The sequence below is a fragment of the Boleophthalmus pectinirostris genome, unplaced genomic scaffold (genome assembly GCF_026225935.1).
Source record: "Boleophthalmus pectinirostris isolate CB_2022bp ecotype Guang Dong unplaced genomic scaffold, ASM2622593v1 HiC_scaffold_21, whole genome shotgun sequence".
In the NCBI taxonomy this organism is placed as follows: domain Eukaryota; kingdom Metazoa; phylum Chordata; class Actinopteri; order Gobiiformes; family Gobiidae; genus Boleophthalmus; species Boleophthalmus pectinirostris.
The window spans coordinates 26,771,044-26,784,014 of NW_026571175.1; the positions used below are offsets into that span (position 1 = coordinate 26,771,044).

The window sequence follows — 12,971 nt, forward strand, 5'->3', positions numbered from 1 at the left end:
TCTGCTTTTTTCCATCTTGTTTTCACCTGCGTCTGTGATGTCTCTCTTATCCAATCATCTGTTTAGTCGTTTTAACCAAGTCTGGAGCTGTACTGGCCAAAGACCCGTCTGAGAGCCAGTGCCCTCCAGAGTTCCCTTTAGACTCTTCGGACTGAGCGGTACTGTTCACTTTACACAGTGGAGACAAACAAATCTATAGTACACCTTTAAATTACAACTCAAAATCACATTACATCCTGGGATTTCTATCTTGTATTTTAATTTTAAAGATCCTATATTACACAAAAGTGACTCCTGTGATCTTTATGTCATGTTATAATGCTGTTACCTCCTCAAAAACAGACCTGCGTTTTCTGTTTGAGAGAAGAACTCAGCCTAATGTGCAGGATTTGTGTGTTAAACATGTGAATTAAATAAACACAACTCCAGGTCTGTTTGTGACCTGAGGGACCAGGACTAAACCACGACTGATTGTCAGGACAGGTCTGAAGGTGCACCTGTGTAGACCATCGGGTGACTGCAAGGTGAAAGGACCAGTGCAAAGCTCTGCGCCGCATGGAGGTAAACGCAGCTGTCACCTGATCGCGATTTGCAGACACTCTGCTTTGCTGGCTCAAAGTTCTCCCTTTCTCTGAAGTCCAAGATTAGTCCTGGTTTAGTCCTGGTCTAGACCTGGTTCAGTCTTAGTTTAGTCTTGGTTTAGTCTTGGTTTGGTCCTGGTTTAGTTCTGGTATAGTCAGGGTGTCCGTGCTTTGTGGACACCCGGCTCTGCGGGCTCTGGGTTCTCCCCCTCTCTCAAATCCAAGATTAGTCCTAGTTTAGTCCTGGTTTAGACCTGGTTCAGTCTTGGTTTAGTCTTGGTTTAGTCCTAGTGTTGTCCTGGTTTAGTCCTGGGGTAGCCCTGGTTTAATTCTGTTTTAGTCCTGGTTTAATCCTGGTTTAGTCCTGGTTTAGTAATGGTTCATGTGTTGTAGTCCATGCTCTATCTTCTGTAGGTGATTATGAACGGCGTTAATGTTAATAACATGATTCTGCATCATTCTGAGTAAAAAATAGCCTGGCGCCTTTATGTTTGTACTGAAAGGTGAGGAGGAGGTGAATCGCGTACCCCCACTTAAAAAAATCCTCACTACAGAACTGGTTTGTGATGAGGAACCAACATTATAACAGATCAGAAAACAGTGTAAAATGGTCTCTTTAAGTATTCAAGTTCAAATCGTTGGCAGATTTGTGACACTTCAGGATGTGGGTTTTGGCCATTACGCTTTTACAGCATCTTTTCAGCATTCCTCTGACGGCAGCTGATGAAAAGTAGAAGATAATCGGGTCCAAGCAGGCGTTAAAAGTACTGGAGAGGAGCGCCACATTTCTCCAATCTTCACTTTCTTTCCTCGCAAACCCTACCACATGGGAGACGTTGTAAGGGCCAAAGCAGACTGCGAAAACCAGTAAAGTCCCTAACGCGAGCCCTATAGCTCTTAAGCGCTTACGTCGGCTTATATTTGGCAATCGCGATAAGATTAAGATGAAATTGATGTAACAAAACATGCAAATCACAAAAGGCACGCAAAATAAGACCAGGAATAGCTCCAATCGAACTGGGAGCACGATTTTAAGTTCTTCTGCGGTAAATTCTAAGTAGCAAGAACCTGGAGTGCTGCCGTTTTGGATTTTAGCTGTTGGCATGATGTAGACAATGCTCAGATTCGTCAACGTTACAACCCAGAAGATCACGCTGGCTAAAATCGCATAGCGTGGGCGTCGACACAGCGAGTATCGCAAAGGGAAAGCGACGCCCAGGTATCTCTCCACGGCGACGGCGGTGAGCAACAAGGTGCTGTTGTAGATCGTGACGTAGAAAATGAAGCCGGTGAGCGGGCAGAGCCAAAAGGGAAGCAGCCACGTCATCTGGTCCACGGCTTCTTTCATTTTGAAGGGTAGAAAAGTGAGGAAGATGAGGTCGGAGATGGTGAGGTTGAGGAGGAGGACGTCGATGGGCGTGGCTTTGCGGGAGACCTTTCGGCAGAAGGTGCAGAATGCCAGGATGTTCATAGGGACGCCCAGCACGAAGGTGAGGATGTAGCCCACGGATAACAGACAATGCAGCATGGTGGAGGATCTGGGAAGAGATTGAAAGGGTTAGTGTAAGTTTGATTGGCTCTATTCACGCTTACGTCAGGAAGAAACCAGAAAGACGTTTGGAAACATGCGATGACAACTTCCGGCGGGCTCTGTTTGCCATAGTAAGTCTCACAATATCTAGGAAAAATGAGAAAATGTCCCAGTTTTCTTCATCTACATGTCATTGTAGTGTTCTGTTATGTTCAGCGAATCAACAATTACAACCATAGCTCAGTTTTCAACATTTTCCCACTGACACATGACTCTGAGTGCAATGAGTACAGGCGATTAGAAGAGATGAGGTGCCAAATTCGAGATGATTTCAAGCCGCACATATGTATACAGTCTTCATTTTACTTCAATGAGTTTTATCACAGTAGGTCGGCGAGCCCAGTGTTGGGAACTACACTGGCAGAGGCGGCGCTACCATTAGGCAAAAGTAGACAGCTACCTAGGGCCCCCAAACCTGGAGGGGCCCCCAACCAATTTGCCCTCAGTGCCACTAATGACCGAGACCTCAGAGCAATTTCATTTTCTCTCAAAATTACATTAAATGAGTAGTCTGCTTTTAAACAATAATCATAATAATAATAATAATAATCATATGTAATGAATGTAAACTAAAATGTTATTGTACTAGCAAAAAAAAAAAAAAACTTCTTTCATTTCTGGTTGTCTAGCAGGTAACTGAACTAATAAGGCAAGTTTCCAATCCACCATAATTCAAATAAATATGGATGTGCATGTCTCAAGAACAATGGGGAAAGACAGACAATAAATATATTAATAAAACAAAACAAAAAAACGGTGCATTATAGTGAGAAATAAACAAACAAAGTTTGCCTAGGGACCCCAAATTGCTAACTCTGCCACTGTACACCGGAAGTTGTCAACGCATGTTTCCAAACGTCTTCCTGGATTGTGACGTAAGCATGAATAGAGTCTATTATAGTGGTTAATGGTCAATATTGGGGTCTATATTATGCAAAATTTACTCTTAGAAAGTTCTTACCTCATCAAAAACGTACCTGGAAGATTGTTTTGTTTCATTCACACATGTTTCAGTAATCCTTTATTTTTAGGCTGTGTATATCTCCAAAGCTTTGAGGTAATGTAGTGGTAGTTTTCAAGTTAATAGCTACTTTTACTTTTTGTTTTGTGTAGAGATTGGCAATAGAAGATAAGAACTGAGCCTAAACATGCAGGATTTGTGAGTTATACATGTGTGAATGAAACAAAACAAAACTCCAGGTCTGTTTGTGAAGAGGAAACAACATTATGATTTAGATCAAAATAGTGTAATATGGGCCCTTTAATAAAACAAATACATTATAATGAGTCAAATTCCACCGTCACTCCCATGCCCTCGAAGCTGTTATGGGAACTTCAGTGAACATTTGTTAAAACAATATTAAGATCATACACTGCTGCGCTCACTTCATAAATTTGTACTCACTGCTCTGTTGTGTCACTTCTTTAATTTAAAGCTACAAAGTTTTCCCATTTACAGACTCAATATTTAATGCAAAAAATAAACAGTAAACAATCTGACAAACAGTTGTATATGTACGACTGTAGTTAAAGGTCCTATATTACACAAACATGACTCTTGTGAGCTTTAAGTCATGTTATAATGCTGTTTCCTCATCAGAAAGAAGCCTGAAGTTGTGTTTTATTTCATTCACACATGTTTGAGTAACCATTTTTTATCCAAAGCTCAAAATGCTCTGTCCTCCTTCACTGTAAACCCAAACGTTCAGTGTAATTAAATAAATGAAGCTGTGTATACTCAACATTTTAGAAGGAGTCCTACTAACTTAATTATGTCAAGTTGCTGTAACATGTTCTTCTTTGTGAGTAATTTCTGTTAACTTATTCAGGTTTACAGTGTTGCGATGTCATGTAGTAGTAGTTTTCAATTTAACAGATACGTTTTACTTTTTACTTTTTATTTTGTAAAGAGTGGCAATTGCAGTGCTAAAATCATCAAAGTCATTCAAGTGAAGGTGTATGCAGTTTAAAAACACAGTGGAGCACTTCCTGTACTACCACATGACATCTCAAAGTGGAACAAAGTGTTTTTGATTTGAGAGAAGAACAGGTTTTGTGAGTGAAACATGAGCGAATGAAACAAAATACAACAGTGGCATCGCCTCTCCACAGATCTGACCTGTAACTTGGTCTTTTCTGATTTGGTTTCCATGGCAACAGAAAGGCTTAATGAAATATTACAGATAAATAGTAACATCTCTATGGAGAAAAGCATATGCTGGATTCTCCACCAAAAAAGTTACACAATGCACCTTTAAGTTCAAGGAATTGATATCAGAAGCCTTTTGAGTTTTTAATGAGACAAAATAAGAATGTAATACAAAAATCTGGATTGATAAATATGTGGATAAAACACCTTAATTTTCTCCCAGTTATCAAGATAATAACAGAAAACATATTTGGTGTAGTATAGTACAAATATAAGCCATGAAAAATAAATCAGATTATGTTTTCCATTTGTTAATCCATAATGAATAATTGTACTCCCAGTTCTAAGTGAGTTAAAGGTGCACTGTGTAACTTTTCTGGTCATTTTTCTGTCTGGAATTTTCCACAGTATGATTTTAAACAGCTCTAGCTTACATTTATTCAATTAAAGATGGTTTTATAGTGCAAAAATGCTTTCTGACTATGAGGGGGTCGCCTCTCCACAGATCTAACCTGTAACATGGTCTGGTTTGGTTTCCATGAAGCTAGAAAGGTTTAATGCCATACTATGAAACATTCCAGCCAAAGCAATAACATTTCCAAGCATTTCACTGGAAAAAAGCCATATCTGGGTAAGTTAAAATTACTTAAATTAAAAACATTTTACTTTATTTGAGTCGATTCAACTTGACAAGTAAAATTATGAAGTGTTTTTCTTAATTTAAGCAACATTTTGTTTCTTATTTTAAGTGCAAAAAGTTGTTGTTTTCCTTATTTTAAGTGCAGCAAGATGTATTTTCATGATTTAAGTACAAAACGTCTTAAGATAATTTGACTTTTCAAGTGAAATTTACTCAAATCATGATAAAACGTTCTTAATTCAAGTCATCTTAAATTGACTACATTTTGTTTTTTACATCGTGTGACAGACTGTCCAGCAGAAAAGTTTCACAATGCACATTTAAGTTTCATGTGTTAAACTTTTTATTGGTTTGTTTAGTTTAATTTTCTACCAGCTAACAATACAATAACAGAACATATATTTGGTGAAGTATTAGATGAATTGTCTCACCTTTTGTCACGCAGCAAATACTCGGGAGTCCATCACAGTCTCAGGTGCGACCGGCAGCATCTTCGCTCGACTTCTGAAGGACCAGACTCTAAAACTGGACTTAAACTGTTGCTCCAATAAAAGCTCCGGAAATTGAATAAACTTCCCCTCCCTCTTCAAACACGATCTCTGAGCAACCTCTCGTACTCACCGCGATAAAAGAGTGGATCAAATGAACAAGGGATTAAAACACAAAGAGAGAGAGGGACGGAAGGACGGAGGGACGGAGGTGAAGAGGGAGGGAGAGAGAGAGGGAACGAGAGGGACAGAGGGAGGGAGGGAGACAAGGAGAGTGAGGGAGATGAAGAGGGAGGGAGAGAGGTAGAGAGGGAGCAAGAGGGACAGAGAAAATGAAAGAGAGAGAGAAAAGGAGGGGAGGGAGAGAGGAAGAGGAAGGGAGGTGAAGAGGATGGGAGAGAGGGAGGTGAAGAGGGTGGGTGAGAGGGAGAGGGAAGGAGGGAGAGAGGTGAAGAGGGTGGGAGAGAGGGAGGGAGGGTGAGAGAGAGAGGAAGAGGGTGGGACGGAGGTGGGGAGGGAGAGGAGGAAGAGAAGGGAGGAGAGAGAGAGAGAAGGAGGGAGGGAGAGAAGAAGAGGGAAGGAGGGAGAGAGGTGAAGAGGGAGAGAGAGAGGGAGGTGAAGAGGGAGGGAGAAATAGGGAGAGCAAGGGAGGGAGTGAGAGAGAGAGGAAGAGGGAGGAGGGAGGGAGAGAAAGAGAGAACGAGAGAAGGAGGGAAAGAGGGAGAGGGAAATGAAGAGGGAGGGAGAGAGTGGGAGAGACGGAGAGAGAGGGAGAGGGAGGAAGGTGAAGAGGAAGGGAGCGAAAGAGGCAGAGAAAGAGAGAGGTGAACAGGGTCAACATCCTCTTATAGGTACATTATGAAACTTTTTTAAGGGAGGGTCCTCCACCTCCAGGTGCAAACTGCTTTTCCTTAAATGTTCTACAGTTTATTGATACTTTGCCATGAGATCGCACTGGGGGTGTTCTGTGTTTTTGTTTATTTGTTTATTTTGAATGTCCCCCAGTTACCATGGAGACACAATGCAAACACTGCCTAAGTTTTAACAAATATTTGAAAAACCAAGAAAAAACACTGTAATAGAGACTGTAATATGTTTATAAAAAGCCCAAAGCAGTTTTTTTTTCAAGGTAAACCCCTCTAATTGAATAAATTAAAATACAAAGCAATGTGTCACGTCCTCTATTAGAAAAGTTACATAGTGTACCTTTAACATAAGCACAGTTCAAGTTCAGCGTGTCACACCTTTCCAGTGAACATATGGCCTTCCTTCTGCTTTATTTGATTTGATTTACATTACATTTAGGTAGATAAACAGAGATATAACCAACTTCACTGATCCCAAAGGAAATTCAAAGATCAACAGCAGATATTTAATTACAATTTATTTATTTCTGGAGTCTGTTTTACAGGTACATTTATTTAAAAAGCGAAAGTTGTTGCATTCACAGATCACCACATGTCAGAATCTGTATTAAACTGGAACACGACTGAAAACTAAACCAGAACTAGACCCAGATTAAACCTGGACTATACTATACTACTAATTAGTAAAAACAAGGCAATATTGTTCTAAAAATGTCATATTTTGAAGATTTGAAAGGAGCGCCCCTCATGAGGCACTTGTGTTTGTCTAAACGCAGAGATAAGATCGTCTGGGAACATCATTATATCGTAAAAGCACGGCCGCTCAGTGTCTGCGTATGTGTAATCCTCTGAGTTTACATATGCACACAACTGAGCAAACAGCATTCACTCAGCGTTATTATATTAAAGGTACACTGTGTCACTTTTCTGGAGAAGGGTTTGCCACTGACTTCCAAATTCAAATCCATTTTATTATATAGCACATTTACAAATTTACAAGTTTCCAAAGTGCTGCACAAAGATCAAAAAATGTAACATAAATAGAGCTTGCCTCCATGGAGATGTTATTGCGTTGACTATGAATATCCCACAGTATTAAAACTACTTCCTCCATCCATCCATTTTCTTCTGCTTATCCGGGGCCGGGTCACGGGGGCAGCAGCATAAGCAGGGACTCCCAGACTTCCTTCACCCCAGACACGTCCTCCAGCTCCTTTGGGGAGACCCCGAGGCGTTACCAGGCCAGCCGAGAGACATAGTCCCCCCAGCGTGTCCTGGGTCTTCCCCGGGGCCTCCTTCTGGTGGGACATGCCTGGAACACCTCCCGAGGGAGGCGCCTAGGAGGCATCCGGGACAGATCCCTGAGCCACCTCCTGTCAACATGGAGGAGCAGCAGCTCTACTCCGAGCTCCTCCCTTGTGACTGAGCTCCTCACCCTATCTCTAAGGGAGCGCCCAGCCACCCTGCGAAGGAAACTCATGTCGACCGCTTGTATCCGCTATCACATCCTTTCGCTCATTACCCACAGCTCATGACCATAGGTGAGGGGAGGAACGAAAGATTGACCTGTAAATCGGGAGCTTCACCTTTCGGCTCGGCTCCCTCTTCACCACAACGGTCCAAAACAGTGACTGCATCACTACAGACGCTGCACCGATCTGTCTTTCAATCTCACGGTCCGTCCTCCCCTCACTCGTGAACAAGACCCCAAGATACTTGAACTCCTCAACTTGAGGCAGGGACTTCCCACCCACCCAGAGAGGACAAGCCACCTTTTTCCGGTTGAGAACCATGGCCACGGACTTGGTCGGTAACGCTCGACCTCCCACACAAGCTCAGGCTCCTTCCTCTTCAGCGAGGTGACAATCCATGTCCCGAGAGCCAGTCTCCAGTCCAGAGATCTGGTCACTGAGGCCCCCGCCTTTGACTGCTGCCCAGATCTCTATGCACCAGCCCCACATGGATCCTCCTGCAGGTGGTAAGCCCACGGAAGGGTGGCCCCATGTTGTTGTGCCCAGCTGGGCTCTGTGGGGGAAGGCAAAGCCACCAGATGCTCGCCGTCAAGCACCCACCCCAAGCCTGGCTCCAGGGTGGGGCCCCTGTAATGCCATGCCATGCTCAAAAAACTTTAAAAATTCTTAGATCGTCCACAACAAACGTTACATAATGTATCTTTAAATATGTTGTATTTTGCCTTATTTGGGGTATATAAACTGATAATGTATAACTTTGGCATTTCATATTTTATCATATTTGTATTTACTTCTGTATAAAAATCATTAATGTTGATAACAAGGAGAACAGAGCAGTTTAAATAAGGTTGAACAACTGCTGCTATTCATGATAATTATTCTGCAGTAAAGGGAATTTGAGCAGTGATCAGATTAGATAGAAGAATATTATTAGATTAAAAGATGGAAAAAAGGTAGGTTTATTTATTTATTCAATATTTTATCAGGTAAGTCAATTGAGAAGTCTTTCTTATTTGCAGTGACGACTCCGGCCAAGAGGCAAGAGGTTTAAGACAGCTCAAGCAGAAAACACTCACACATCAGTCAAAACATGAAACAGTGAATAGAAACATGAAACAGTAAATTTTTTGCAAAATAAAGATTTCAAAGTGTTACAAACATGTGCCTTATAGATTTTCTTACACTGTTGGCAAGGCGGGCTATCCTGATGCTCTGGAAAGATCCTCACCCACCCACCCACTCCCAGTGGATAAAAGATGTCCTCTCATTTATGAAACTGGAGAAAATAAGGCTCTCAAAGGCTCTGGCTCTAAATTTACTGAAGCCTGGTTACCTTTTCTAGATCATGTCATGTCTCTGACATTGGAGGTAACCCCATGAGTTGTGTTGTTTTATCTCATGTATTCATGGGTATCAAGTGGTTGATTTCTATGCACATTTTTTTTTTTTTTGGCCATTTTTTCTTGTTTTTGCCCTCTCTTCTCTTCCTTTTTTTAAAAGGTGTGTTCACTGTAAACTGTTGACATAGGCCCCACTGTAAACAGTGTATACAGGCACTGGAAAGACAGGGCCCTGGACAGAGAGAACGAAGATTACTCAAACATGCATTTACATATCATGACAAAAGAACAACATTTGTCAGTTTAGGAGAATATCTGAACTTTAATGTGCTAGGAAAGAGAAACTGTACACTTTGATTCATAAAATACTTGGATTACGTACACATTGCAGTTATTAAAGGTTAATGAGGCTAATGCAAAGATTATTGTAAGTTCATGTATTTGATGACATACGTTGACAGTTGGAGAACTGAACCCTCTTCCTGTTATGAACAACAATGGAAATCGTACAGTTTGGAGGATGCATGTAGGTGTCTACTCTTGTCATCGATCAGAAAGGGTCCTTAATTTGGATTAACGAGCGTAAATATGAGCTCCTCTGCGTGAACATATGTCCTTAGTTTTGTCCTTCTCGCTCCCGGATGTCCTCAAACTCTTTGCCAGCTCCTTTGACCTTCTCCGATCTCTTCTCTGGCCTGTTCGCTTCTTTATTTTTGATCACACTTTGCTTGGGAATTCTTTCAATCCGACTAAATTGACTTTGCCTTCCACAGATCCTTCCCATGATGCCTCTGGAAACTGCTGGTGATAGCATCAGCATCACCGCCGGCTCCAAGAAAACGTTACACAAGCTGGTTAACATCGCCAAACTTCTCCACTGAATATTCTTGCTCAAAATAAATCCAACGATGTGCGATGTGTTGTATGGAGCGTAGCATACGATAAAAACAGCAAGCGTCGACAAAGCCACCGTTAAACACCGCTTTTTTCCTAGCGGACGAAGATTTGAACGCCAAACTAGAACTACGCAACGCAAAGTGCAAAAAGATGTTAGAATTAATGGAACTATGAACAAAACAATCGCCATTTCGAGTCTTAGCGGTAGCAGCACTTTCAGTTGCGTGACGTTGAAAGAATCATAGCAAGCCACAATGTCATTTTCAACGGAAATAAAGTTTGCGCCACCTTCGGCCACAAGTCCGATACTTAAATGAATCCAAACCACAGCCCACAAAGCGGCGCTAATAAAGCAGGAAATCGTCGCACGCCGGTACAGTTTGTAAATAATTGGAAACGCTATGCTAAGATAACGTCCAACAGTGACGGCGGTAATGAAGAGACAGCTTCCATACACGGATGAAAACAAGAAAAAGTTAAAAATCGGGCAAACAAGATCTGGTAGTTTCCAGTTGTTGAGTAAAGTTTCAAAAGCTTTGACGGGCAACCAGGCGACAAGAACCAGGTTTGCAACGCACAGGTTTAGTGCGTAGACGACGTTGGGTGTGGCACCGTGTTTGCGAGCTTTTCTAACATAAACAAAAAAAACTAGAATGTTCGAAGGGAGGCCCAGAAGGAAGGTGATGGAGTAGATGATGACGGCCATGAAGTCTTTGACAAAATCGGACATCTTCAAAATTGAATTTGGGGAGAATTTTGAAAGAACAAAAACTGCCATTAGTGTCTTGATTGAAGTTTGTAGACGTGTTTTGAATGATTTTGAAAGGAAATGGTGGAAACGGTTTTAAGAAGTTCAAACAGCTGGTTGAACCGAACTCATAAAGATGAAGTAAAAAATCTAAAATAAACTGTGTTAAATATTGGAAATTTTTTCTTCTTCAAACTTTCAAAAACTTCCTTACAGTTTCATAAAATGTTCAATTGTGGTCCAGTAGAAAGTTCTCCAAAAACAATTGTTAAGACTCAAAAAATGTATAACAAAATCCAGTAAATATTGGAATAATTTTTCATGTGGTCCGAATTTAAAAAAGTTTCTTACACTTTCGTAAAATATTCTATTGAAATTTCCTCAAAGTCCAGTTGAAAGTTCTCCAAAAATAATTCTTGGTCTTCCATCTGTTGTCCTATAAAATTCAAGAAATGTATAACAAAATCTGGTGAATATTAGAATGATTTTTATTGTGGTCCGAATTTCAAAAAGTTTCTTGCAATTTTGTAAAATGTTCGATTGAAATTTCCTCAAAGTCCAGTTGAAAGATCTCCAAAAATAATTAAACTTCCATAGACTTTTAAAAATGTATAACAAAATCTGATAAATATTAGAATGATTTTTCTTGTCGTCCAAATTTCAAAAAGTTTCTTAGTGTCGTAAAATGTTCAGTTGTTATTACCTCAATGTCCAGTTAATCTTTCATCTATAGTCGTATAAAATTCCAAAAATGTAAAATAAAGATGTGATTTTTTTTGTTGTGGTCCATATTTCAAAAAGTTTGTTGCAGTTTCTTAAAAGTTCAGTTGCAGTTACCTCAAAGTCCAGTTTAAAGTTCTCCAAAAAATAACTAATCTTCCATCTATGGTCCTATAAAAGCTTCCTGTTACCAAAAATAGAGTTTTCTGATCTTCCAATGAACCTAGAATTTGATTTGTAGAGATTGTTGACAATATCCCAACTGGTTTTTCTTTTTTTTTTTTTTTTTTTTTTTTTATGTGTGGGTTAATCCAAATTTGAGTTTAGCCGCCAACAATATCCTGATATTCCAGATTTTACAGGACTTCTAGGGCAATCTTCAAATCCTCTTCTTGCGTTCATTCATTGCATCCAGTGCCCGATTCTCGTGAATGAATGCCGTCCATAAAAAAAGGAGGCGTTGTCCAAAAGTGGGCATGTTGGGGGCACGTCCATACAACATCCGAGCGTAGATAAGGGGCGCGATCATGCAGAAATAGAGGTCTTTTAACTGGCACCGAGACGCGTAATTACCCTCATCCCACACGAACCAGACAGGTAGCATGTGGGCTCTTAAGTGAAATGATTCAGAATAATTTCGCGAGGCTTTCAAACGTCGACCACTGACCAAACATGAGAAACAGCGTCGTAAAACTATAAAAACTTCATGAGAGAGAAAAAGAGGATTGGCTTTCCGTGATTTGTTGGTGACATTAAGACACTTCTCGCAACGTAATGGCATAGAAAAAAAAGGACAGAGCAGGTGTGTGGGTTATGGCTTTCAGAAAAATAGAGCAAAACATCGCCATGGAAACAATTTACGGAGAAATGTTGTTCGGAGAAACAGGAATCGACCGGCGCTCACATCGGCTTTGGCTGTGTTTACCCAGGATTCAGTGTTATTGGATTTGTTTATTAGCACAAGTGAAAATCAATGGTGATGTTTTATTTAGACATCACAAAGCTACTGTTGAAGACGAGCACGGAATAAAGAGCAGTGATGGCATTTGCACAAAATAAAAAAAATAAAACTTTGATGTGTGGCTGTTTATATTATTTGTTTTAGTGTCAATGAAATCAGTAAAAAAAATAAGACAGATTTAGGATTGTTCAGCCTTAAAGGAGCTATATGTTGTAAAATTGACTCTTGCGATCTTTAGATCATGTTAACCCTCTCCAGGCAGACGTTGCAGATTTGCAACAGCAAAATACCAATTACCTACTTACTCCAAATTCATATTTTATAAGCTTTTTTTTACTCAGGAGCCTTTTTTCCCATCCATGCTGATAAACATGGACGATGCAGACTGTGCAAGAATGGTTACACACAAATGACCTGCCAGAAGTGCAAAGTACTTTTGTTGTTTACAAAGGATAAAAATTGTTTCTAATGTTGTTCTGCCACTGTAAAGCTGTTACACTGTGCTTTATGTTTTCATT

At 40.5% G+C, this 12,971-nt stretch overlaps 2 protein-coding genes across 2 annotated transcripts; both read right to left on the reverse strand.

The window, feature by feature from the left end:
• Nucleotides 1-1,197: 1,197 nt before the first annotated feature.
• LOC110168891 (free fatty acid receptor 3-like) lies at nucleotides 1,198-2,109 on the reverse strand. Its single transcript, XM_020934380.2, has one exon. It carries the CDS (start codon nucleotides 2,107-2,109, stop codon nucleotides 1,198-1,200), a length of 912 nt encoding a protein of 303 aa, XP_020790039.2.
• Nucleotides 2,110-9,743: 7,634 nt separating this feature from the next.
• On the reverse strand, nucleotides 9,744-10,730 carry si:dkey-211g8.9 (free fatty acid receptor 3). The gene has a single exon (XM_055157100.1). It carries the CDS (start codon nucleotides 10,728-10,730, stop codon nucleotides 9,744-9,746), a length of 987 nt encoding a protein of 328 aa, XP_055013075.1.
• Nucleotides 10,731-12,971: the final 2,241 nt, after the last annotated feature.

What these genes read in the sequence shown, in the direction of transcription:
- LOC110168891 (XM_020934380.2), bottom strand. Translation starts at nt 2,109, where the DNA reads ATGCTGCATTGTCTGTTATCCGTGGGCTACATCCTCACCTTCGTGCTG.
- si:dkey-211g8.9 (XM_055157100.1), bottom strand. Translation starts at nt 10,730, where the DNA reads ATGGCCGTCATCATCTACTCCATCACCTTCCTTCTGGGCCTCCCTTCG.